General features: G+C 44.3%; 1 protein-coding gene across 5 annotated transcripts in view; it reads left to right on the forward strand.

The window, feature by feature from the left end:
* Nucleotides 1-22,752, forward strand: part of npas2 (neuronal PAS domain protein 2) — a 32,894-nt gene extending 10,142 nt beyond the window's left edge. The window contains exons 1-22 of one of the 5 annotated variants that reach the window (XM_084698777.1): nt 2,102-2,407; nt 5,063-5,248; nt 5,513-5,569; nt 7,263-7,417; nt 7,972-8,063; nt 10,081-10,170; nt 10,603-10,723; nt 12,964-13,077; nt 13,745-13,872; nt 14,063-14,145; nt 14,797-14,903; nt 15,276-15,423; nt 15,551-15,632; nt 16,351-16,477; nt 16,590-16,696; nt 16,831-16,914; nt 17,658-17,897; nt 18,015-18,320; nt 18,546-18,724; nt 18,945-19,028; nt 19,105-19,315; nt 19,551-22,752. In XM_084698777.1, the coding sequence (XP_084554903.1) occupies nt 5,175-5,248; nt 5,513-5,569; nt 7,263-7,417; nt 7,972-8,063; nt 10,081-10,170; nt 10,603-10,723; nt 12,964-13,077; nt 13,745-13,872; nt 14,063-14,145; nt 14,797-14,903; nt 15,276-15,423; nt 15,551-15,632; nt 16,351-16,477; nt 16,590-16,696; nt 16,831-16,914; nt 17,658-17,897; nt 18,015-18,320; nt 18,546-18,724; nt 18,945-19,028; nt 19,105-19,315; nt 19,551-19,742 (2,781 nt within the window). In that variant the 5' untranslated portion in view covers nt 2,102-2,407; nt 5,063-5,174 and the 3' untranslated portion in view covers nt 19,743-22,752. Of the gene's footprint in view, nt 1-2,101; nt 2,408-5,062; nt 5,249-5,512; nt 5,570-7,262; nt 7,418-7,971; nt 8,064-10,080; nt 10,171-10,602; nt 10,724-12,963; nt 13,078-13,744; nt 13,873-14,062; nt 14,146-14,796; nt 14,904-15,275; nt 15,424-15,550; nt 15,633-16,350; nt 16,478-16,589; nt 16,697-16,830; nt 16,915-17,657; nt 17,898-18,014; nt 18,321-18,545; nt 18,725-18,944; nt 19,029-19,104; nt 19,316-19,550 lie in introns of those variants that run through there. The other 4 variants (XM_084698779.1, XM_084698780.1, XM_084698781.1 and 1 more) reach the window with 4 other exon arrangements.
* Nucleotides 22,753-23,019: the final 267 nt, after the last annotated feature.

Genomic DNA, 23,019 nt, shown 5'->3' on the forward strand with positions numbered 1-23,019 from the left:
ATGAATCATATATATGGCTCAGACCTCCTGGCATGAGTACAATTCTGTTTGCATGATGCAGCATCCTTCTCGTAGAATAGTTCAGTTTGTCATTACCGTCTTAATATTCCCATGTTTGATCAGCTTTATAGCCAAAGCAGTATTTTCCATCAGTGACAGATCTCCATGTTTAGTTTTCTGTGCACACCAGTGACATGGGATTTGATTTAAGGTCAGATATAATTAAACACTTCCATCATGTATATTGTAGGAGCACTTAGGTAACATAATTATGAACAAAACATTGCTTATTAACAACTCACATGCCTTAGAGAAGGGTGACACTTAACGTACAACCTGCATGACTAGCGGAACAATATTCAACACTTAGATTATCTGAGTGCTTCCAGAAAGAGTTTTTCCAAATCGTCCCAATATCTTCATGCATTCATGCTTAATGACTGCAATGCTGAGAACAGGCCCATTGGTCCTGTAGTCCTCGACTGAACAGTTTTTGTAGTTTTGTTTACTCTTAACCACAAGTACTAAACACATTCATAAAGGACCAGTAAAGTGAAATAACAAATATTTTGTAATAATGTTTCATTGGTTGAAATCTTGGCTGTACTTCTAATGTTGTTGTGGGAGCAACTACTTTTGGCCTACAACAAGGCCTATAGGTAAATAATTGATTCTGTTTCCTGAAATTGAAGTCAACTTCTAAATCCCATTAGAGGAAGTTTCTGTTCATAAATGGGATATTTATTAACTCACAAGGTTTAAAGTTGAAACGTGCACAAGGTATGTGTCAGCAATTTAGACTAGATTTCTCATGTAAACAGAGTAATATTATTTTATTGCTTTGCATTGGATATCCACTTCACTGAAATCTTTTCCTTGTAGCAGTTGAAAGCTGTGTTGCGGACTAGCTGACATCGGACTCAGGTGACAAATGCAATTTGTAAGTTATAGCATAGCATACACTTACTGTGAAGATCTATTTGCACAGACATGACATTTGCCTTTTGGTCTTTTTAATTAATTTCAACTAATCAAATACATGTTGAAGCATGTGTCAATTAAATACTGTATGATATAATGTGGATGACAAGGTTGTTTGCGTTAGTGTTCTCAAGGAATTAAAATGTGTTGCTATGTGAAAATATGTACAAAAGCATAAACATGAGGTTGAGATCGGTAACTAAAAAACTAAGAAGAATAGTCAGATAAGAGTGTGTTTTCATACAGGTTTATGATTCACTGTTTTCAACTGAGCACATATTCACTGTGTTCAACTGAGCACATATTCTTGGCCTTCTGTCATTGGCGTGGACAGCCTAGCATAGTGCTAGAGCTAGGGGTTTTGGGGCCCCAGTCAAAATGCCATTGAGGGGTCCTCCTAGCTGTTAACCCCAAACAACAGTTCCTGTAGGTTCCTTGTGACCAGGTGGGGTCCCCTGCTGGACATGCGGCCCATAACAAACTTGTGACAGCTAAATCTGAGTCTGTCTAGCCTGTGTGGCAGGATTCAAATCTAAGTCTGTACAAACTATCCCCTGACTCTGAAGTCTGACTTTAGTTGTTTGGAGACTTAACTCAGCCCCGGGTGACTTGATAATGTTCTCATACACAACCTCTCATCTACTGCATATGCACTCTGTAGGCTACAGTCCCTGCTAAGGAGATGGGTCAGTCTTAACTCAAGTTATCATCAGGGTCAACAATGGAAGTAGCTGGGCAATAATAATGAAAGGGGATTGCTAATTGCCTGACACCTTGAATCAATCTGGTGTGGTAAACACCTATTAAAAAACGCATTTGGTTAAGGATGTTTTTAGTGATATGCCTACAGTGTTTGTGTTTCCCTACTACAATATTTTATAGCGATCAAACAAACTGCGACTGATCAACGCGCCTTGCTTTGAGTGAACCATCCGCTACAAACCGGAATTTAGATACCTCAATATGACTTTAATTGTGCCGTATGCCTATAGTATCGTCTTCGCGTAATTTTTTTTCTGACTGAGTGTACTTCAGTGGTGTTGCACAGCCGGTTGCTAATGATGTCGTTTGCCAAGTATTGAGCTACCGGCTGACCTACTTTCCCGTTCTCAGCGACTCAGTGCTGTTTACAAGAGACTGCCAACGGAGTAGCCTATGTTGAGTGGGAGGGAAGGACTGAGGAAAAAGCCAACAAGCACTACTCATGGAATTGTTTAGTGATAGTCTTTTATAATAAGTATTTCGGGCTATTTCGAATTTGTATTTATAATATACCCTCGCACAGCTAGGTTATCTCTTCGTAATTATTTGCGGTGAGCTGGCTAACCTACTTGGCTCTGAGCGAATTACATCGGCAATGTTGTAAAACGAGTAGGCAACCTTTCAAAGTATGTATCTGTAAGTCAAAGAAAGTCCAGTCTTCAAGGTATGTAATGTACTCTGTCGATTTATTACATTTAAACGTGATGTTATACAGCTATTTCAATTGCATGCGTGTTGACATGTCATACTCGTAAATGTCGCAATTTAAGTGTCAAAACATGAATATGACATTTTCCTTTTAAAAGCGTTCGGTTTTCGCAACCAAAATAGAGAAGCGCTCATGTTTCTATTAGCACATTCCGGATATAGGTTAATAATTGCCTTAAAGGCCACACGTAAGCTCACTGTAAGCAAAGCAACCGTGGTGTGAAATATTTCTCGTAATGTTGATCATTAGCCTAAGGTTTTCACTTGACATTAATTGAGCATAATAACCAAATAAATTGGAGATTTGAATCTAGTTCCAATACTCCTGTGTGTTCAATATTGAATATTGTAATCAATTATCTGACTGTCACAAACGGTGCACCCTGAATGCCGAGGTTTTTGGTCCTGGCATGGTTGTGAATCATAGTGCGAGTAGACCTACATGTCCAGTTTATCTGACTTGACTACCCATTTGATGTTTTATCCTCAACGATCAAACATACGATTGGTTTGTTTCTAGTATGGTTGGATATGGAATTGTGAAACTGTGAAAGGCAAACTGACGAGTTACCTCTTGATGTAGCGTACAGGAGAAAATATTTGACATCTCACTGGATCATGGTTCCGGGAGGTTGTTGAGTGTGTAAATATCCCTCCACAATGTGATGCCCCAAGGGATCGTTGAAGGTGGAGCTGGGGTTAGAGGTCACTTCCTATTCACTGCAGTTTGACACTGAGGACCACCGTCTCGCTGCACAAGATGTTCCGTTTCCATTGCAACAAGACAGGTTTCATTACCTATCTTACACTCCAAATGTGAGGTACTAATATGGATTATTCCTGCTATCACACGCCTCCATGATGGAGCTGGTTTGTTTAATCATCCGCAATCCGCATTAATATAGCCCTCATTCACCCATGTCTTGTGCTTCAGCGCCTTAGAAAACCCTTGGAGGAACAGCTGCTGGGTTTATGATTGAATTTTGATGTAGAAAATGTTCAAGTTAAGATCATAAAAAAAAATATATTGTTATTTTTACCTGCAACCAAAACAGTTGTTTCCACAAGGTTCCTGCAGGTTAGGACAGTTTTGTTTCTCAAAGAGAAGTTCACGTTGCACTCAAATGATTGCGCGGAGCCACCTGTGTGTAATTTTAGTTATTTTATCCTCGCTCTGTATCCAGGGTCAACCAGAGAAAGAGGTTTGGCAGATTATTCAAGACAGTGCATAAAATACAAACAAATCGGTAATTTGGTCCAATTAAATTTGTGCACATTATCAATCTCAAGGGGAAGACATTTACATTGACTTTATTGACAGTAGTCTATTCAACACTGCTGGATATCCATCTGTCCCAGTGTACAGCTCCTTACTGGACATCCCAGTAGAACATATGAGTTTCATTTAGAGGAAGAAGACTGAAATGTAATATCTCAGCATGTTCCATCAAAGGCCACGTGTGTGTTCCTGTATGTTAGTGATGTGGAATAAACCCTGTGTTCCAGCCCAGTGGAAATGGGCACAGGTTTGCCGTTCTCAGATGCACAGAAAAACTAGGAACAATAAACAGCCACCTACTGTCCCAGCAACGTAAACATTACACTCTTCAAAACATGTCCATCCTTTGAAGCATGAGTATTTCGTTTCACTGGATCCTAAAGATTTAAGTGCGTACGTGGTGCAAGAAAAAGGGGATGGTTGTCTCAATATCTGGGTAGAATGACTACGAGAAAGACCTGGCAAGCAGTAACTTTGCTGTAGATTCAAGTTGTTTTGATTTAGAGTTTGTGTTAAGTACTATTGGAAACTCTCTGTACACAATCTTGCGATGTGGATGTGGAATATGGATGTCCATCCATATTCCCCTCTTGAGTGCAGGAGATGGATTCACATGATCTCGTCTGCTGCAAGACCCCGTTGGGTTTTTTGTTTAGTTAAGACACCTAAGGAGTAGGATCTGATGTTGGTGAAGGCTGTTCCCCTCCCCAGAGTAGATGCCCTGCGTTCAGAGGCTGCCTGTGTGTTTGGGTCCTGTGGGAAGGAGCTGAATGAGGTGGCTCTCTCTGTCTCTCTGTTATTACTGATTATCCAAAGAGGTGTCAGCCTCACAGGTTTCTAGGTCAGATCACCTCCTTATGCTGGAACCAGGTGCTAACTGAAGATGTTAAACACACTTCCCTTACTGTTATCACGAGTGATATGCCAGACTACAAGATTACAAACTAGTAACATGCTGTTTAGTCAGACTGCTATACGCTCATCATTGCTAATGATATTTCTGTATTCATATTTATGATAGGATGTACTCTGTAAAAAAAATACAAGGGTTCTTTGAATTCCTGTCTGCCCGACAACAGAGACGGTAGATCTGTCATCATTATATAAAATATGTTGGTGTGAATCATGAGTATGATGGGTTAGTGGAACTATACACCCCCCCCCCACACACACACACACACACACACAGCAGCAGAACCAACCACACTTCTTCTAACATCTGTCAGATCATTATAATCTCACGCCCAGTGTACGGTGTACTGTGTATGACTTACAGATTGCCTACAGGAATCTGTGCTATACCTTAAATATCTTACTCTTCTTTTCTGACAGGTCTGGGTGTTTTAGCGTGCGACTCCAGGCTAGAGCAGGGGATCAGTTTGTTCAGAGGTGTTTCAGTGAAGCCGACGCGGATGGGCTACGTCAGACGCCAGCGAGGGCCTGGATGGGAGAGGGAGTGAGAATGGACAACCTGTTAGACTTTGGAGGCCTCTGTCCGTCCAGCCGGAGAGAATGGGAGTGAGTGTTTTTCATTTTTATTATAACTGTGTAATTGTGTTCTGTGAACCACTGTAGTACCACTGTACCTGTAAGGAAACACTGTGTCAATGATGATGTGTGTGTGGTGTGTGTTAGTGAGATGTGTTTAGTGAGATGAGTGTTAGTGTGGTGTGTGTGTGAGGTGTGTTAGTGTGGTGTGTGTGTGAGGTGTGTTAGTGTGGTGGTGATGCTGGTAGTCAGTAGAGCAACATTCCAACCTGTTTCCCTCCTTCTGACCTGCAGCACGAGCAGCTGTGTGGACGAGCTGATGGATGAAGATGAGAAAGACAGAGCAAAAAGGTATTTACGTGGGTGTGGGTGTGGGTGTGTGTGTGTGTGTGTGGGTGTGGGTGTGGGTGTGTGGGGGAGGGTGTGAGGGAGGGAGGGTCGGAGAGAGAGAGAGAGAGAGAGAGAGAGAGAGAGAGATGGGGAGAGGGAACAGAGGATGGGTCAGGGGAGTGGAAAGTAGGGAGTAGCTTACATTGGTTATAACACTGAGCTATGAGCTCCAAGTCATCCACATGATAGTAATCATAGCCAGAAGTTCCAAGCACCTCAAAGGGCAAGTAGGCTATGATTGGAGGAAGGGAGAGGGGAAGAGGGAAGATAGGGTATAGAGACAGAGATTGTTCCCCTTGTTCAGCATGAGTGTAAGAGTATATGGTATGGGACTCTTATTGGACATAACAGCTTTTACTGTCGGCCATGACACTGTTGCCATGACACTGTTGCCATGACAATTTCAAGCCTTCCCCAAGTTGTCAGTGTCCAGAAATCACTTTTCACCTGGCCACATCTAGCACAGTGACAAGTGTTTAGTAAAGCTATTCTTTGCCAGACAGCTTACAGAAATGTCTCTGGAACGCGTGAAGAGCCTGTTCATCTAGGTCAAGACACTTTGGACTCATCTGTAATGATGTACATAAGTCACCGAAAGTAGACTTTTGAATCACAAATGACCTTGTGTTCTCACAGGAAAGTAGAGTGCACATTTATGAGGCTTGTGTGGGGTAAATGATCTAGCACTACTGAACTGAATTTACAGGTTATAAGATTTTAACGTGTGCAATTGCCCATAGGTTTATAAATGTGATCTGTTTACCGATCTGTTGACAACATGTTTACTAGTTGCTATGCTGGGGTGTCAATGATCATCCATATTTTTAAATATGCCCCCTGTATTGTGTGAACATTCATTAACATTTGTGTTATTGACTCTCCTGCCACCTTAAGCAACATGCAGGATGTCGTAGTGTGGGAGGAATTCACACATCCAGATAACGATGGGATTGTTTCTACAACGATACCACATCAACCTATCCTGTTTGACCCCCTTAAACATCAACCTAACCTGTTTGACCCCCTTAAACATCAACCTATCCTGTTTGACCCCCTTAAACATCAACGTATCCTGTTTGACCCCCTTAAACATCAACCTATCCTGTTTGACCCCCTTAAAGTGTCTGGCCTTGTTGACCTACTAAACATTCACCCCCATCTCTCATTGAGACTGTCTGCTGCATTACTTAACAGGCTAGCTGTTAGCGGTCTGTCCATGGTCACGCTGGCTAGCTGTTAGCGGTCTGTCCATGGTCACGCTGGCTAGCTGTTAGCGGTCTGTCCATGGTCACGCTGGCTAGCTGTTAGCGGTCTGTCCATGGTCACGCTGGCTAGCTGTTAGCGGTCTGTCCATGGTCACGCTGGCTAGCTGTTAGCGGTCTGTCCATGGTCACGCTGGCTAGCTGTTAGCGGTCTGTCCATGGTCACGCTGGCTAGCTGTTAGCGGTCTGTCCATGGTCACGCTGGCTAGCTGTTAGCGGTCTGTCCATGGTCACGCTGGCTAGCTGTTAGCGGTCTGTCCATGGTCACGCTGGCTAGCTGTTAGCGGTCTGTCCATGGTCACGCTGGTTGGTAGTTGTGGGTTGAGAGGATTGGCCAGGATTTGAGACCAGTCATGTTGACCTGTCTTCTTTGTTGGTTCTTCTATTTTAAGGGCTTCGCGTAACAAATCAGAGAAGAAGAGAAGAGACCAATTCAATGTGCTCATCAAGGAGCTGTGTACCATGCTTCAGGGCCAGGGCCACCCTCGCAAGATGGACAAGTCCACCATCCTGCAGAGAACCATCGATTTCCTGCAGAAACAGAAAGGTAGGAGGTTATTGTGACTGGACGGTTGTGGATTATTACAGAAAAAAACCCTCAACTGACTAGTTGTGTGTGTGTGTACAGTGTGTGTGTGTGTGTACAGTGTGTGTGTACAGTGTGTGTACAGTGTGTGTGTACAGTGTGTGTGCATGATGTGTGTCTGAGCGTAGAGTGTAAGGATTGTGAAGAGAGAGAGAGAGTGCTCACTGTCCTGGTAAAAGCCCCAAGAAAGCGTGGGATGCAGGGGCAGAACCTGAGAGGGTAGAGGGTGAGCCGCTCGCTGGACAGAGAGATAAACGAGAAGAGTAGTTTACCGCTGGAGCGGACTCAAGAGCCTCAGCAGTGTTCTGTCAGAATCAAGGGCACAGCTGTCGGTGTTTACCAGATGGCAGTCAGACTGAAACATTCCTGATCTTTCATGTTCCATCAACTCTCTTCCTCCTCCGTTCCGTCCGTGGCCGCAGTGAGAGAGGCTGGTCTGAGGTTTTGCTCGCCCACCTTTGGCAGCTTCCTGGAGGCGTGGCCTAAGCTGATTCTCTTCCTGTCCTCTCTTCCAGAAATCACGGCCCAGACAGAGATGTGTGAGATCAGGCAGGACTGGAAGCCTTCCTTCCTCAGTAATGAGGAGTTCACCCAGTTGATGCTCGAGGTAAACACCCTGGGGGTCAGATGGCTGAGCGGTTAGGGAATCAGGCTATTAATCAGAAGGTTGCCGGTTTGATTCCGGCCGTGCAAATGACGTTGTGTCCTTGGGCAAGGCACTTCACTCTACTTGCCTTGGAGGGTATGTTCCTGTACTTACTGTAAGTCGCTGTCTGCTTAATGACTAAATGTAAACGTAAAAACCCTGGCACCCCGTTGACCCTGGACTTCCCAAGTACGGTGGGGGGATTTGAAGTTCTTGTTCCACAGGCAAAAGCTCTAACCGCTGATATATACCCATGACCAATATGGAATTACAGTGAGTCCAATATGTATTTGATCCCTTGCTGATTTTGCCGGTTTGCCCACTAATAAAGACATGATCAGTCTATAAATTTATGATAATATGTATTCAAACATGGAGAGACAGAATATCAAAAAAAATATCCAGAAAATGAACCTAAGGAATATATATTAATTGATTTGTATTTCATTGAGGGAAATAAGTATTTGATCCCTTAGTATTCATTAGGAGTTCTGGCTTTTACAGACCAGGTAGACACTCCCAATCGACTTGTTACCTGAACTGAAGCCACCTGTTCTCACTAATCACTCGTGTGAAAAACACCTGTTCACAGAATCAGACAATCAGACAGATTCCAAACTGTTCACCATGGGGAAGACCAAAGAGCTGTCTCAGGACCTCAGAGTCAGGATTGTTGATCTCCACAAAGCTGGAATGGGGTACAAAAAGATTAGCAAGGTGTTGGATTTGAAGGTAACAACCATTGGTGCAATTGTAAGAAAATTTAAAAAGCATAACATGATCATCAACAGACCTCGGTCCGGTGCTCCTAAGAAGATTCCACCTCGTGGGGTAGCAATGATTCTGAGAACGGTCAAAAATCATCCTGCAACCACTCGGCAGGAGTTGGCAAATGACCTGAAGGCAGCTGGGACCACAGTTTGCAAGGAAACAATAGGCAACACTTTGCGCAGCAATGGGTTAACATCCCGCAGTGCCCGAAAGGTACCCCTTCTCAAAAAGGCACATGTGGACGCGCGCCTTAAGTACGCCAATGATCACCTGAAAGATGAACCAAGTTATTGGGAGAAAGTTATGTGGTCGGACGAGACCAAAATTGAGCTTTTTGGCCTCAATTCTACCCGTCATGTGTGGAGGAAAAAAAATGCTGCTTATGACCCCAAGAACACTGTGCCCACCGTCAAGCATGGAGGTGGAAGCATAATGTTTTGGGGGTGTTTCTCCGCCAAGGGTACAGGGCCACTTCACCGCATCACTGGGAAGATGGATGGAGCCATGTACCGTACAATCCTGAAGGACAACCTCCTCCCCTCTGCCAGGAAGCTGAAAATTGGCCGTGGTTGGGTCTTCCAACATGATAATGACCCGAAGCACACAGCAAAGGCAACAAAGGATTGGCTCAAGAAACATCACATCAAGGTCATGGAATGGCCCAGCCAGTCACCGGACCTCAATCCGATCGAAAATCTATGGAGGGAGCTGAAGGTCAGAGTGGCCAGGCGACAGCCCACCAACCTTCATGATTTAGAGAGGATCTGCAAAGAAGAGTGGGCCAAAATTCCACCTGGTGTGTGTGCTAAACTTGTGGTTAACTACAAAAAACGTCTCACTGCTGTGCTTGCAAACAAAGGCTTTGCCACTAAGTATTGAGTGTGTTTGGCCAGAGGGATCAAATACTTATTTCCCTCAATGATATACAAATTAATTAAAATATATTCTTTAAAGTTATTTTCTGGAATTTCTTTTTGATATTTTGTCTCTCCATGTTTGAATACATATTATCATAAATTTATAGACTGATCATGTCTTTATTAGTGGGCAAACCGGCAAAATCAGCAAGGGATCAAATACATATTGGACTCACTGTATGTAAGACGGTTTCTCAGTGTTGATTAAGTCAAGCTCCAGAACTTTCTAGCTGAAACCAATTAATTATCGATGATTATACCTGAGTGACAACAAGTGTGTTTGGTTCTAGGCTCTCGATGGGTTCCTCATCGCGCTGACGACAGACGGTAACATCATCTACGTGTCGGACAGCGTGTCCTCGCTCATCGGACATTTACCGGTAAGTGACGGAGCTGATCCAGCACTTGTGATTTTTTTGTTGTTGTAAAAATAGACATGATGTTATTAGGTGTGCTTGCCTTTGGTAACACAACCTATTGTTCTCTCTCATATATATTTATTATTATTTATTTAATAAGCTAATCAGTTGAAGGGTGTACAAAAATACAGGAGCACACACCACAATTTCCCCAGAAATTGTACCCTCTCTCTTGCCACGGTTATGTAATTGGTATAATGAATTATGTTTATAGTGTCCTGTGATTATCATTATTTCCTCATACTGAAGGCTACACTGTTGAGATATAATAAGTAGGCTACTGTTGCTAGGAAACGTGAGCAAAGTATGACAGTATTTCCTAGGTTCAACAGCTGTTTTGTAAAACATGATGAGTTAATGAGTGACGGTGTCCATGTTCTTGTGTTGTATCAGTCAGATATGGTGGACCAGAATATCTTGAACTTCCTTCCTGAGCGGGAGCACGGGGAGGTTTATAAGCTGCTGTCGTCTCACATGCTGGTGACGGATCCCCTTGCTGCCGACTTCCTAGACGGTGAGTCTCCGTTCGTCTTCGTCTTCGCTGGGACGGGGTGTACGTCTAGGGTGTGATCGCCATTCTTATTGACTCAAGACTGTTTAATGTATCAATAGGTTACAGGGTACTGAGGTTGAGGAAACTCAACCATAAAATCCAAATTTTTAGCACTTTACTTTGTGATTGTGTCAACACCAGGAATAATGAATTCTATTGTGCGTACTGCGATGGTGACGGCCAATTTTCTGTTGTACTCGATAACACGGCTCCGAGCAAGTCTAAGGTGACCTTTCCTGTTTCTTTTGAAGTTTGACGTTTGTCTTCTTTTGTGAATTATACATCAAACAGACCAATGACCCAGTTGCATCCTGTATTCTGACAGGCAAGCCAGCATTTGATTCCAGCATTGAGCTTGAACACAAGTGTGTAGGGTAAATACTAAAAAGGCTCTGGTTGAACTGAGTCCTCTGGTCTGTATGCATCAGGAAACATTTACATTTAGTCATTTAGCAGACGCTCTTATCCAGAGCGACTTACAGTGAGTACAGGGACATTCCCTCCGAGGCAAGTAGGGTGAAGTGCCTTGCCCAATGACACAACGTCATTTTGACGTTCCGGCAACCTTCTGATCACTATCCCGACTCCCTCACCGCTCAGCCATTTCACCCCCCCTAACCAGGACACCCTGGTGTATCGCTGACATTATTCTGAGAGTTGACACTTAACCTTCCACAATCTGTTCTCCTCTTGTCCAGAGCTGACTTTAAATATAGAGCAGGCTGCTGAGTCTGGCATGGTACTTTATTGGATTTCTGGATGGTGTGGTCCTATGATTAGACCTTCACAGCTAATAATAGCAGCTACCCTGCTAGTATGGTTCAGAGTTTTAAGCACTGTTATGGTTGCTTGGGTAATCCAGAGCAGCACTGCGCAGTATCTGGGACTCGAGACACTGACCTTAATCCCATCATACAATCGTGTTCTGAGAAAGAGAGCGCAGTTGCAACTGTATCAGTCTATGTGTAGATCTCCTACTACAATGCACACTGCTGCCAGAGAGATGAGTCTGGGGAAAATAACCATCGTCCTCACTCACAAAGACATGTCATCCATCGAGCTCTCATCTCCTTTCTTTTATGTGAAAAGGCTCTAACCAAACTCCCGGAGGCAATTTCTCCTGTCGTTCTGCTAATGCGTTTCCTGCTTCTATGTTTGATGGGTAGTTATACCTGATAACATGCACTGCTGTGTGATCGATCTTCAAGTGATGTATCACAGTCAGAGGAGACCAGGAGTGCATCTGTGGACTTTACTTCCAGTTAACCTTTTGGAAAATCCTCTCCTCTTCTGACTGCTTTGGATATTACTGTTATGGCTTGCTAGAGAACAGACTTTTTTCAATTTCCCTTAGATGGAAAAACTCTTATCTGTTACGATATCACTGTGTCTCATCTTTCTAAAAGGCAGTCGGCTATCCAGACTCCTGTCTTGATACTTTCATCCTATTGAAGACACACACACACACACACACACATTTGTTTCCTACAAAATGACTCATCATTCATTTCAGTGAGAACACTGCAGATCCATTCGTTCTCTTTAGCAAAGGTTACATGATAATTACAAAAAAAGGTAAACGTTCCATACCCTGAAACAGGCCTCTGTTCTCAAACATCTCCAGCGAGCCACGGTGTTTTAAGACCCCTATGTGGAGCACAGCGATCCCAACGTCAGTGCGCAGTTTGTGAGAGAGTGGTTGGCACGGCGACATGATCCCCCTGGTCCTCCCTCTGGTTGCAGGCTAGTGCCAAGTAGAGTCTCATCTGCAGAAGTAGCACTGCAGATCCACCCTGGCATCATCCTGACCTTCCGCTGGATCCCCTGCCACTTGTGCTGTTTCCCAACAGTAGATTGCAGGCCAAGCTGTGTCTGCAGAGGTTGTCTGTAGTGAAGGGAGGACTTGTAACGGCCATATAATTACCGCCATCATTCTTTTTCCTTTAGATTTAGTGTTGCTGTCAGATTCTCATCCAAAAGACATTCACAAATGATGTGAGACGTGTCTGAAAGTGTGGTTATGTGATTCAGCCAGACGATCTCAGCATGCTGCCTTTCAGAACGTGTGGAACACTAGCCATGCAACGTTTTCTTAGGTGTATTTCATCTGGCAGGAGTTCTTTTGAACAAATGTGTGTTGGGGATGGGAAAGGCTGTGGCTTGAGTCTGTGTCAGCTGACAGCCATCTGGTGTGTTGCTAGGTGAGAGCCATGTGGAATTCTGCTGTCATCTAGCCCGAGGAAACATCGACCCAAAACAACCCTCTACATATGAGTATGTGAAATTTGTCGGAGATTTCAAGTTTCACAACAATGGTAAGTGTTGTGTTGTCGTCATGTTCGGTGTCTTACTTGTTGTGTTAAAGCTAATGTTGCCCGAAAGATTTGACTGGTGAAGTCATTTTCTATTTGTCTTTGTTCACAATCAAACCAACCACTGTGCAATACCTGTTAGGATTGTTGTTGATAATACATTTTCAGAAAAATTATCTGTTACAAAAACATACGTAAGAGAGATACAGCCAAACAAGTTGTTCATTTCCATAACTGCTTATCTGAGTAGTGAATGGCTATTTAAATGTCAGGTTCATTGCTTGGGACACCAATGAGGAAATGCCTCCCTTCTCTTCTGTCGGTCAGATATTTCCATAGTTTTCAGCGCCAGGGACTTCCAGTCATTTGAATAAGACCATAATGTCACAGTCTGGTCAGAGAGTTCAGCTGGAAGTGTTATTTCAGGTTCTGTGATACTACTGTCGACCCCATCCCTGAGTTAAAACAGAACAAAATTAAGTTACACAACTCCTGTTTCCACATCTTCTAACCGTAGAGGAAGGAACTGAGACTCAACAGTGTTAGAATGACACCTGGTCCCTTTTTAATGGCGTGTTCATGGCCGTGCTATTGATTGTGGGAGGATTGACTGGGTTCAATGAGGGGATGTGGAGGAGGGTATTGAGAGTGATTGTTGTGTCATCCTCAGTGCCTACATCCTCTTGTAATGGGTTTGAACTGGCGTTACCTGTGTTACCACGAACACTGCAGTCATCTCTGGAGGAGCAGGCCTGCCTTGTTGCCACTGTACGATTAGTCACTCCACAGTTTTTAAAGGTATGGCAATCTTTACTGACTTTTGGGCATGTAAACATAATCATTTCTTAAATATTTTACATGTAAACGTTCTTTTTTGAATAAAAGAACCATTTTATTTTACGTTTAAATATATATTTTATTTGTGTTTCTGCAAGAACACATTTCTCTGGACACTTATCGTTTTGCTGTTTTGCTTTGTTTGAAACAGGACTTATGTAATGTGGAAGATCCCCGTGATGAGTTCACATCCAGACACAGTCTGGAGTGGAAGTTCTTATTTTTAGATCACAGGTACAAGAACTGAAAAATAACATGACAAGTTAATACAGAACTGTTGTTCTATCAGCTGTTAGATCGAGCACAGCTTCTTCTGAGTGGAATGTCAAACCATAGAAGAAAAAGCAATTGTGTGACTGCGAATAGACTGAAATATAGATAAATTGGCAAGGAGCTCAGAACAGCGAAGGAAACAGTGTGTCCCGACCTCACAGAGCTATAATTGGACTCTAACAGCTCCTCGCCAAACTGCCCTGTGGTGGGTCCTGAGCATGGCTCCCTCCATAATGTGACCTGCATGCCGTTCTGAATACAGCTTATGGGGGTCCTGGCTAAGTGGATTTAGCACACCATTGCTGGATTAAATGCATCGAGCCAAATGCATGTCATAATCATAGTTGTAATTATACCACAAGCAGCCCTTTCATGGCTGAGTTTAGAAGGGATGAATAACTTGTTTTAATTGCGGAGCCGTATCCAAAGTTGTTAGGCAAATGTTTTAGTTACCTATTTGTTTTGTCTGAATGGAAATGGTATGACACTTCATTTAGTTGTCAGCCAGAACAATAGAGTTTTACATCTTGTAAAAAGTCTGTCAACTATTGACTGTGATCTGTGTTTGTTTCAACAGTGTGTTTATTGCACCTACTGATTTTGTTTTTACAGAGCGTCACCAATCATAGGCTACTTGCCCTTTGAGGTGCTTGGAACTTCTGGCTATGATTACTATCATGTGGATGACTTGGAGCTCATAGCTCAGTGTCATAAGCAATGTAAGCTACTCCCTACTTTCCACTCCCCTGACCCATCCTCTGTTCCCTCTCTCTTTCTGTCCCTCCCTCACCCTCTCTCTCTTGCCCTCACTTGCTCTTTGTATCTCCCCCCCCTTTCTACCTCCCCCCCTCTCTCTCTCCCCCTCCCTACCACAGGATCCAGGCAGCCATTTCAGAAAAATAGGTCATCCCACTGTAGTTACATTTCTATTTCCACTTCACCAGGGTGCTTAAAACGTCTCAAGCTATGAGGCTGGCCCTCACTTCTTGTTTTGGTTGCTGAAAACATCTCGTACCACGTTTAGAAACTAGGCCAGCATTATGTTTTTCATAGTTCTTGAAACCTTTCCCTCCCTCTGTCTGTCCTGTTAGTGATGCAGTTTGGAAAGGGCAAATCCTGCTACTATCGTTTCCTGACCAAGGGCCAGCAGTGGATCTGGCTGCAGACACACTACTACATAACCTACCACCAGTGGAATTCCAAGCCAGAGTTCATCGTGTGTACCCACACGGTGGTGAGGTAAGCCCGCTCACTCCAGCCCCGGTGCTCCTCAGTGCCCCGAGGGGCAGAAAGGATGCCTAAAAGCATCCATCCATCCACTCGTGTTATTTTAAAACATGTATTTTGTTGCCCGGTGACCCTGTAGTTACGCTGAGGTGCGAGCGGAGAGGAGGAGGGAGTTTGGGCTGGAAGAGACATCACCTCCTGAGATTGCTGCCTCTGTTAAGGTAGGAGGATTGGACCCGCTCTGAGGAAGAGGAGGAGACCTGCTCCTGGGAGGAGGAGGAGACCTGCTCCTGGGAGGAGACCTGCTCCTGGGAGGAGACCTGCTCCTGGGAGGAGACCTGCTCCTAGGAGGAGACCTGCTCCTAGGAGGAGACCTGCTCCTAGGAGGAGACCTGCTCCTAGGAGGAGACCTGCTCCTAGGAGGAGACCTGCTCCTAGGAGGAGACCTGCTCCTGGGAGGAGGGGGGAGGCACAGGGAAAAGGAGGCAATACAATAAGTAAAACAATCATATATATATAATAACAGTATACTGAGGCAATGTACCGAGGCAGTACTGAGGCAGTGTACTGAGGCAGTGTACCGAGGCAGTGCTGAGGCAGTGCTGAGGCAGTGCTGAGGCAGTGTACTGAGGCAGTGCTGAGGCAGTGTACTGAGGCAGTGTACTGAGGCAGTGTACTGAGGCAGTGCTGAGGCAGTGTACTGAGGCAGTGCTGAGGCAGTGTACTGAGGCAGTGCTGAGGCAATGTACCGAGGCAGTACTGAGGCAGTGCTGAGGCAGTGTACTGAGGCAGTGCTGAGGCAGTGTACTGAGGCAGTGCTGAGGCAGTGTACTGAGGCAGTGTATTGAGGCAGTGCTGAGGCAGTGTATTGAGGCAGTGCTGAGGCAGTGTACTGAGGCAGTGCTGAGGCAGTGCTGAGGCAGTGTGGTGTCACCCCAGGGTCAGGAGGTGTATCTGGACGTGTGCCCCATCCTGGAGCCTCCGAGGGACAGGACCAGTGGAGCATGCTCAGTGTCCTCTCACAGCTCCAGGAAGTCCTCCCACACTGCCCTGTCAGACTCTGCCTGTGAGTCCCCTCACCGCCCTCCTCCACACCCACACCACCGCACCCATGTCCACTCAACACTGAACTCGTACAATGTAAAGATTGTAAATATTCTTGTCCTTCTTGTGTTCAGCCAACTCCTCAGTCAGGTACTCGGAGGCCTGCACACCATCCAGGCAGTCTGCATCCGTCGGCCCAGAGAAGACCTCCACCAGAAGACTCCAACCCAGCACTTCCAAGGTCAGTACACACTTAAACAATCCGTCTCCAGAAATCCCAAAACACACAGAACTCCCTTAGCTTGACTTGGATGTCCCCCCCCCCCCCCCCCGCTAAACTCCCCGATGTGTGTTCTGTTGTTCCTCTCCTTGTAGACGTTGGTTCAGAGACAAAACTCTTTTGATGTTCCCCAGCTGAGCCTCCCTCTGTCTCCTGCCTGCAGTCAGCACTCCGCAGTGGTGGGTGTCTCCTGTTCTTCCTCGGGCTGCCTGTTCCCCTCTGCACTCGGAGGCATGGGCTTCAGTCTCCCAGCTCCTCCTGTGATCTGTGTCGTTTCTTTCCAGGTTTTGTTGTTGTTTATGAGAGCCCTCTGCTCCCATCTGAAATGAGATCCACCCTTTTGTTGATGCAAATACGTCGTAATTTAACTGGTTCTAATTGGACTGAAAAAATTCAAAAACGAAGGGGAGAATTAAATATTTCTTTGTGGAAAACAGAAATTTTCATAGAATCATTACTAATAAGATCTGTTGTGCAAGCAATTTTTTGCATGAGTGCCGATCTGGCTACAATCACGATGCCAGCTGTGGTCCGTCAAACATTGTGTTTTTCTCACAGCTTAAGTGCCTCTCTCAGTTGTTGAATAATTACTGAAGTATAGTTTCTCTAGTGTCCTCCCCGGCTCAGTAGACACTGTGAAGCAGCCCTGGTTCTGTGAAGCAGCCCTGGTTCTGTGAAGCAGCCCTGGCTCTGTGAAGCAGACGTAGTTCTGTGGAGCAGCTGTCTGTTGCTCGTTACCTGTACCAGGTGTTGTCGCGTTGCTCACTTTCCTCCCTGATCTGATCCCTGATGAAGTTGAGACCTCTGACTTGCCAACGCGACATAAACATCTCTTTAACCAGCTACGCTTTTCAATGGCGTGGGTGGGTGGTATTTATTCCGAGGAGTGAGTTTAACCAGGTCAACTGGGTTCCACTTGCAGCAGCAGCAGCAGCAGCAGCAGCCCCTCTGCCAGCCCCAGCCGCCCCAGCTAGGGGTGATGCACCAGCTGAAGGAGCCCCAGCTAGGGGTGATGCACCAGCTGAAGGAGCCCCAGCTAGGGGTTATACACCAGCTGAAGGAGCAGCTGGAGGAGAGGACCCGCGTGCTGCAGGCCGACATCAAGACCCAGCAACAGGAGCTTTACGACATCAAGGAGAAGCTGCAGCTGGCCAACCTGCAGGTAACCCCCTGGGCCGCCCCAGGAGAGACGCATCGCAGGATCAACTGAATGTTGGTGACGTAAATGTGTTTGTCTGCTCTCTCCACTCACTGCGTCTCTCGGTGTGATTGTGTGTAGATGTTCTTACAGCAGCCCATCCACACTGACTTCGGCCAGGTCCAGCAGACCCAGCAGCAAGGCCCAGGAAGGCCGGCCCAGCAGACCCAGAGTCAGACCCAGAGTCAGACCCAGAGTCAGACCCAGAGTCAGACCCAGAGTCAGACCCAGAGTCAGACACAGACACAGAGTCAGAGTCAGACACAGAACCAGAGCAAGTCTGGGGTCATCCGACAGGCCTCTGGTCACTCCAAACAGCCCATCTGTGGAGGCCACAGTTCCTCACCACAATCCCTGCTGAGAGAGCACAGCTCTCCATCCCCTCAGGTACCTCTCCTCCTCCTCCCCCCTCTCCTCCTCCTTCCCCCTCTCCTCCTCCTTCCCCCCTCCCCTCCTCCTCCCCCCTCTCCTCCTCCTTCCCCCCTCTCCTCCTCCTTCCCCCTCTCCTTCTCTTCCCCATCACCAAACAGTCTTAGAGTTCATTTCTGAGGAACAGTAGCTCTAACGTGCTGCTCTGTATGGAGCTTGACCATGTGCTGTGTGTGACTGCAGGTGCAGCAGAGGCAGGTGTCCAGGGGCCAGACGGTCAGCCTGCCAGTCCAGACTCACACCAGCCTGACCCTGCCCTTCTACAGCAACCCCATGATGTTCTCCCAAACCAACGCACGGACGCTGCAGGACACGAACCAAAGACACTCAGACAACGAGTTCAGCCAAGACGGACAGATACGGTGAGGAGCACCAGGAAACGCCTCCCATCTCAGGGACATGGTGGGGGGTGGTGGTGTAGGGGTGGGGGGGCTTTACTGGAATCAAATCTGGAATTTAGAATCGGAGAAACATTTCAAAGGTGGAGGAAACATTACACTGTGGACTCCATGACCTGTGCTCTCTGTCGATATACCAAGACAAACCCATCATCTCACACACCTGTTGTTCTGTCTCTGGCAGGATGCTGCTGAACCAGCAGATGCAAACTCTGCTTCCTGACAGCACACAGGCGTCACAGTGCACTTCAGGCATCCAACAAACCAAGTGAGTGGTATTCACAATCGCACACAACCTTTTCATGTTGTTTCGTATTGCTAAAATATCTCCTTGTCTCACCCAGATACACCTTGGAACAGCAGATGATGACCCCCTCGTTCCCCATGCAGCAGGTCAACTGCAACGCTGTCCTTGTTCCCTCTCCTGTCTTCACCTCCCCCATCATGATCCCCCACAACGGCTTCCTCACCCACCAGGCCCAGCCTGCCTACCATGCCCAGGCCCAGGGCTCTCAGCACTCCCTGCAGCTGCAACAACCACAGCAGTTCTTTCAGGTACCCTGAACACCCTCCCCTAGACGCCCTCTCTAAGACAACGTTCTTGGTCAAAAACAGACCGTTCCTAGACTCCAACCACTGAAATACTGATCGAACAATGCACTTCTGATCCTTGGTTTTGCTGCTGTACTTTGTACGTATCCTGTGTCAGTTTGTTTGAAAGCATCTGCTAAGTGAAGGGAGTGTAAACGTAAAGGAATCACTCACCCGTCCTCTGTCATCCTGGTCCTAGATGCAGCCTCAAGGACTCTTGCACAGCGGGGGGCCCCAGGCTTTCTTCCACACCACCAACGTCCAGCAGCAAAGCACTGTGGGATACATCCAACAACAACAGCAGCAACAGCAACCACAACAACAACCGCGCCACCATTCCCAAAACCAGACTGGCAGCCTTTCAGACTTCCGGAACATGCTGACCCGGTAGCCCTCCAGTCCCAGAGAGAGAGAGAGCAGTGTGATCAGTGTCATGTTGCTGGTACAGATCCAGTAACACAAATTAAGGTATTAAAAGAGACTGAGCGGCATATATGTGGCAAACAGATTCTGCCATGTTCTTTGCTGTAAGCCAAATTGGCTTTGTCTCCACAGTAAAAACAAAAAAATCTTTGAAGAGAAAGATAATATGCCTGTGGTGACCTTACTTTTGATAAGGAGCCATCTTTACAGACAAAGCAGTTTTTTTACGAGGACACGCCACACACACTGAGGCTGCTTGGACTAGGGACCTCTGGGAAATTGAGTTTTCTAAGACACCAGGCCTCAATGTACTGGGCCACAATCACTGCTGCACCACGGACACCATCACACAAATCAACAAGAAAACAGTGCTTTTCACAGGATGCGTTTACATGCAAACATATTTCAACAGACGGGGTCAGTACTGTTCACGTCTGCCTGGTGTTCTCCACCAGCTGCCTGGTGTTCTCCACCAGCTGCCTGGTGTTCTCCACCAGCTGCCTGGCGTTCTCCACCAGCTGCCTGGCGTTCTCCACCAGCTGCCTGGTGTTCTCCACCAGCTGCCTGGCGTTCTCCACCAGCTCCTGTTCTTCTTCTCTAAGACAAACATACAGGGTGACTTGAATACTTTGAAGCTGGAATTGCTATTTACTTTTAATTTCACAAAATCCGTAAGCATGATTAAGAATCCCATTGTTATACATAGGAATGCTTTTATTCAACACTAGTTCTATCAACCTTTAAACCAAAAATATTCCCTACTGAGTCATTTCAATTCTGTTTAAGTCCAGTGTAATCTAGAGCACTTGACCTCAACACCACCACATACAACTTCATTAAATACAGTCGAATATTTCTCAGGTCATTTCTGGAAAACTAAAATATTTCACTCAGTATGACATGAATTTTTTTTTTTTTTTTACCATAACCAGTTTTATTAATACAGTATATTTGCTGACCAGCAGAATGATTTATATTGGTAATGAACGAACTGAATGAATTGTTGTGTATGAACAAACTATTATAAGTAAACAAAACTGTATTCTCATGGAAATGACAATCAAACTGTCGACTTGTACTCTTGTAAATTCCCCTGATGCCCCAGACACAGCAGCACTGCCAGACTACCCTGCCATCTTACCCCACAATCGTTTGCGGAGCTTCAAAGACTTTCAATTTTAAATCAGAAGTTGCTACTGTGAAAACAATGTTATCCTACAAAACCCTTTTACACAGCTTTGCCCAATAACCAAAATTAATTTATGTTCAAACATGTTTCAAATCAAACTAAAATCAAGACTTTTTGTAATGTAGTGGCTGCTAAAGGGATTTGAGGATTATCTGAAATTGAAGACGGTCTATGGAGGAAGAAGTTTTTGTCTGATGTCATGCAGTGTTGTGGTCAGATGCTGTTCCTACCCGTAAGTCATTCTAAGAATGGTGCTGTTATACTGGTTCAAAAGATGCTCAAATTAAGTTATGGACTCTCAGTATGTGCCCTTCACCCTTTAACTATGTGCAATGTCAATTTTGAAAATGAGAATGTTAATTTATACTGTTTTAATTGTCTATATATAACCTATATATACTGTGTACACAGTATATACATTAACGGTATTTATATACAAGATATAGAGAAATAGCTGTATAAGCCAATTTACTATGTGAATTAAATGGAATTATTTTTGTATGAATCTATCTTTAACATTCCTTCAACCATGAATATCAACAGTATCTTTCTTTGGGTTCATCTAATCTCCACTAAAGACTCAGGCTGGTCTGACGCGTTGGGATTTGGAAAAAGGGGTCAGTTCTGTGTAACATATTTCAAAAGAATCTTAGATGCTAAATCTTTGAACAACACACGTGTTTGTTTTTTATTCTTATTGCAGTAAAAACACAACAATGACCTCTTTCAAGATCCCTCGTACTATTTTATTCTCATCATTGTATGTTTTTCAAAATATTTTTTGATGTCAGCAAATTGGCAGTTAAGTTTGGCCCTCCATTACAATGTGTCATTTACAAAAATGATTCTTTGTCCATGTCTCAATGTGCACAATGGATACATATGGTTAACTGCCTTGTGAAGCTGGTTGAAGGAACATGTTTTTGTATTTGAATAACAGAAACTTCAAATTCTCCATTTGTTCTGTGCTCTCTGAGGTGGTCCTGTTTGATATAAAACATTACTTATGACAAACAAGAAGTCGACTTAACGGTCCTTGAGGAGCAGATGTTGTTCTTTTTCTTTTTTAAAGTTTGAAATGCTGAGTCACTTTGTGTAGCTGTGTTTTGCTCCAGTTTATACAAATGTTTATTTGTAAACTGTGTTTTGGTTGTACTTGCTACACTAGCTCAAACGGTACTGTTTCTCTGTTGAAATTGTCCCAAGGAGCGATGATGCACAGTTTTAAACAGTTTTTTTTTGTTCTCATGGATTTCCCATCCTTTGCTTTTATTTCTGAAGATATCCTCGACTTAAGCATTTACGATCTTTAAAGTTGACTGTGCATCCCGGGTGTAAGAGGGCCAGTCAGTGCATTCTATACAGAACTACCTGGGGCACAAATTTATAAAAAATCTGATACACAACAGACATTTCTGCTATTGCATTAAAGATAATGCATACTGTATTATAGAATGTACAAAGACATTTAGATAATATAGTTGTTTATTTTATATTTAAAATAGATTGAATATATTGTAACACACACATTATATATATATATATATATATATATATATATATATATATATATGATTTAAAAAGTTAAACAAACAGAAGTATTTTGTAACAGATTATTGAAGTGTCTTATTGGGGAGGTGAAGCTTTTTCTGAGTTCTGCCAGTTGGTGTTGCACAGTCAGTTATATAGTACGGCTTGTTTTCTTTCTGTATATACCATCAAAATAAGCTTTAACATATTGTTGATATTGTTTAAAAAAGAAATTAATAAAAAAGTTTACATTCTGAAACAGCTTGGATATTAATTATATGATAGTGATATTTAATTATTTATAAATCAGTATGGATAATGTGATATTTTAAAATAAATATTTTCAAAAATGATCAATGGACGTTGACTTTTTTCCATGCTGCGTATCCCTATATTGAAATGTTCCAATACATTCGATTTTTTTGCTTTATTTTTTATGGTACCAAGATAATGTGTTAATTAACAGATACTGTTCCGTCCAAATCTTTGTCTACAATATTTTGATCTGTTATCAATAACTGAGTTA

This window comes from Hypomesus nipponensis, chromosome 5 (assembly GCF_054491055.1).
Source record: "Hypomesus nipponensis isolate SF chromosome 5, ASM5449105v1, whole genome shotgun sequence".
Taxonomy (NCBI): Eukaryota; Metazoa; Chordata; class Actinopteri; order Osmeriformes; family Osmeridae; genus Hypomesus; species Hypomesus nipponensis.